The 4,243-nt window shown below is 38.5% G+C and overlaps 1 protein-coding gene across 1 annotated transcript in view; it reads left to right on the top strand.

The window, feature by feature from the left end:
• Positions 1–2,696: 2,696 nt before the first annotated feature.
• hdac11 (histone deacetylase 11) overlaps positions 2,697–4,243 on the top strand; it is a gene marked incomplete at its 5' end in the record, with an annotated part of 10,342 nt that continues 8,795 nt past the window's right edge. Inside the window, 2 exons of the mRNA XM_010779068.1 lie at positions 2,697–2,797; positions 3,813–3,929. Of these exons, the coding sequence (XP_010777370.1) occupies positions 2,697–2,797; positions 3,813–3,929 (218 nt within the window). The remainder of the gene's footprint in view (positions 2,798–3,812; positions 3,930–4,243) is intronic.

The following is a 4,243-nucleotide window of genomic DNA, read 5'->3' as shown; positions in this document are numbered from 1 at the left end:
CACACGTTTATTCTCACACACACACACAGTTAAAACCATTCACCCAGTTAAAACCATCTCTATACAGACACACACACACCACACACACCGACACACACACACACAACCCAACCACACACACACACAGCACACACACACCACACACACTACACACCAACACACAACACACAACACACACACAACACAAACAAACACAACACACAACACCCACCAACACACACACACACCACACACACACACACACAACACACCTTTCAAGATCATTAGTTGCACTATACACAGCATGCAGTAAATTCAGGGAGCTTTTGTCTGGCAGGTTTTTCTCCCATGCGTGGTGATATGGATGGCAGAACATATGGAGCCAGGGGACATTCAAGGAAGTGGCGTAAATGCAAAGCATATAAACCATTTTGTTATTTGTGCGTGGTTGATGGAAACATTGTTGGCATCTAAATGGAAGTAAGGCCCCTCTTCTTCCTTGCCACTTTGTGCGGGGGACTCGGTTAAAACAATCTGATATAAATTTTAGCTGAATTGCTAATCATGCAAATTGTGCATTTAGCTCTCATTGCTTCATTTGCCTGATTCCAATTGAGTACAAGTTCTTCGGTCTTGGCTTATAGACTTCTATAATTCGACCCTCCGGGTCCCGTTCTTAAAGCACGCGTATAAAACTCAAAGTATGTTACTTGGAACGTGGTGAGATGTCTGTTATATTATATCCAAGGGTCGGTTGTTATTTTTCGGAATGTATTAACATTCCAATAAAAAAAATGATTAACTTGAACAGAAAAATGTATTGATGAATAAAAGGGAACATTAAAAGCGTACCTGTGGATGAAAAATCTGTATGTGTTGACGCCCGAACCAAACACTGACCTGATCTGAGCGTTCCGGGCTGGCCTCAGTCAGGAGGGGACTGGCCTCCTCTTCTCTTTCCTCCTGCTTCTTCTACCTCCAATAACTCTCATCTGGCCCACCCACACACACACACCGCGGCACACATTTCAGTCAGTTAAAGTTTCTTAACTGTTATAGTCATTTTATCTTGACTCTCTCGCAAATGTATTCATCTTGTTTGCTCTGTGCTGTCCTGTTTTTCAATCTTAGCATGTTGCTGTTTAACACTTAATTTCCCCCAGAGGGATTACGACTCCATCTTATCTTAAAGGGGACCTATCATGCAAAATGGCACCTTTTTATGGTCTTTTATACCATAAAGATGTGTCCGCCGGCATACTTGTTGCCAACCTTGAGGACCTTCAGAAATCGGGAGTGGGCGGGGGGGTGCTAGTGGATCGCGGAGGCTGTTGATTAACGCAGTGGGAAATGGAAAGGGTGAGCAGAGGGGTAGAGTTGTCGATTCCTTCCAGTCTGTTTTGTGTTGGGACTATCTGCCTCACCCTCTCAGACTTCCGTTCCGCGCGCTACTAAAGAGACGCTGTACCATGGAACCAAACAATGGTGGAACAAGTCCGAGTGGAACGTCCTGAGTAAATCTAATTTTGCGAAATCGGGAGAAAGTGGGAGGAAATATGACCCCGGGAGGAAACCGGGAGAGGGGCAATGAAATCGGGAGTGTCCGCGAAAATCGGGAGATGTACATAACTATGTGTCCCCGGTGTGTCGGGGAACTCACGCAGCGTCAGAAAATAAAACCCTCTCTCTTTTCCTCCGTACCCAAATCTCTAAAAATGGGGGAACAACGGAGCTGATCCAGATTTGCGTCCGATATGACGTAATATCTGAAATGTGGACCCACGGCCCAATCAGAAACGTTGCTATCAGAAACAATGCCCGACTGTTTTGGACGTAATATGGTCGGTGTTTACATTAGCATCGCTAACACTCAGAGCTAACCTGTACTGGAGAGCATGTGTGTGAAGAAGCAGGAAGTAAAAAGGAACTCATCTTGTGGTATAACCGGAAAGAGAGAAAGCCTTTGAGCTCCATACTGTTTCAGAGAGAATCCTTGATAATCCATGATATGGCGTTTCATCACGGCAGTATTTAGTTTAGACAGTAGCTGCCGGGTCCCGCATGAGCTCAGACCCCTCCTTTTTTTTAATCAATTATTTTATTTTTTTAAAGCTTTATTCCCCAAATCAGCACTTTAGAAACAGGAAGTGAAATAGAGGGATATGAGGCATGGCTAGAATGGGTGATCTGTTTGGTATTTGGAGCAAAACACTTCATACACATGTTTTAATATATATTTTTATATATCTGAGACCTATGCTATTGCCTAAAAATAGCATGATAGGTGACCTTTAAAGAACACTCAGTTCCTTCATATATTTTTTTTTGATGGATTTAAAAAACAAACATGTATTCATATTGTTATTTATTATTATTAATATTTGTTTTATGGTGTGCAAACCTGCTCGTTTTTTTAAGACTGGTACAACATTTTTTGTAAAGCGTCTTTGAGCATTTGTTATATGGAGTGTTTTTTCATTTGTATTAATATTGTTAATTATGTAATATCATCATTTTTAAGTAATGTGCAAACCTGCTAGTTTTGTCACCACAACGATCAACTTTTTGGGAATTCTTTAGGATTTGCAGAATTATGGTGAATATCGACTCCTGCTTTAGTACATAGGTTTATTTTTTAGAATTGATGTTGTAGTACAGCTTAGCTAGTTTTCAATCTGGAGATAGTCTGAGTCTAACTGATCCTGTTTCTGTCTCAGAGGAGCAGTTTCTCACTGATGAGAACATGGTGGAGGCACGAGAAGCTTCTGAAGAAGATCTGCTGGTGGTTCACACCAAACGCTACCTCAACAAACTGAAGGTCACTCAGATTACCCACAACACACCTCTCAGTATGACACTTAATAATGGCACTGATGCATAGGTTTAGGGTTTAAATATTTTTCTTGTTTTTGTGCTGTTTTGTTTTTTGTTTTGTGTACCTTGAAAGGCGCCTTCATAATTAAAATGTATTATTATTATTATTATGATTAGTATTACATGTAACAGGATCCAATCAAATGTAACTGTATTGCCTTACAGTTACATACAGAAAGAAGTAATCATACTGTTAAATGTCTAAGGCTTGGATTACTAGCGGGATGTTAAAACACATCTAAAATAAAGATCAAAATATTATAGGTTGACGTACTGCCTGCATTTTGGTTTTAGTTTCTTTCATTCTTCCTATTTTAAAAATGTGTTTTAGGTTGACGCCTAATTTATTAAATTGAAATTATCTTGTTGGTTGAACGCACTTATTGTATGTCGCTTTGGATAAAAGCGAAAGCTAAACGCAATGTAATGTAATGAAATACTATGTTTGCTTTTAATTAATATATGCTCAAGACTAGGCTCATTATTACTGAAAAACTAAAAAATATTAAACATTGTGTAACATATCGTATAAAAAATAAAAACCCAAAAGTAATAGTACTAGTAGAGTAAAAAACAATATGAAAAAAATTAATTAAACAAAGATTAGAAATATCAATTTCTTTTTAAATAATAATAATTGAAAAATTTAAAATAATAACACTACAGACAAAAAGGATTAACAAACAATACAGTCCCAGGTTTTTATAGCAAAACTAGATTTAAATTTTTTTTAAATTAGAATGAGTTACATGTTGGCGTCTTCATATACAGTGTGTTAGATTTACCTGAGGAACCACCCAAAGTACACTTTATTTTTTCCGTTTGTAGAAACCTCAAACATTCTCCTTTTTGGGTTTATTTACGTTTCAGTCCATCTGTGGTTGTGTTTGCCTTTTAGGGGATAAAGTCACAGTTACAATCTTTTAACCGTCACTAACTGTGTTTTTTATTTATCTCAGTGGTCTATGGTGGTGGCAAACATCACAGAAATCCCACCTCTCATCTTCCTGCCTAATTTCCTGGTTCAGAGGAGAGTGTTGAGGCCTTTGAGGACGCAGACCGGAGGAACCATAATGGTAGCTATTTGAGATTCAGAATGTGTTTAATTTCTTCAGTAAACACAAATCCTTTAGTGAATGCAAACACCACCTATTATTCAAAATCCACTTCTTCATGTCTCTTCTACATCAACATGTGTCCCCTCTTCTTCATGTCTCTTCTACATCAACATGTGTCCCCTCTGTGTAAAGAGACTCAGGAAAGTTTCAGGAACAAAGATTCTCTCTCTTTTTGATCCATTTCTATAAAAACCTGTCTGAAAATGAGCTGATCAGATTTTGGCCACTTTATGATGTCATAACGATGTGTTGTCTTGTGTAACCATTAGCCA

The sequence above is a fragment of the Notothenia coriiceps genome, unplaced genomic scaffold, assembly GCF_000735185.1.
Source record: "Notothenia coriiceps isolate Sejong01 unplaced genomic scaffold, NC01 NC01_scaffold00019786, whole genome shotgun sequence".
Taxonomy (NCBI): Eukaryota; Metazoa; Chordata; class Actinopteri; order Perciformes; family Nototheniidae; genus Notothenia; species Notothenia coriiceps.
The sequence above is the reverse complement of the archived record's forward strand: the minus strand, read 5'-3'. Positions and strand labels throughout refer to the sequence as shown.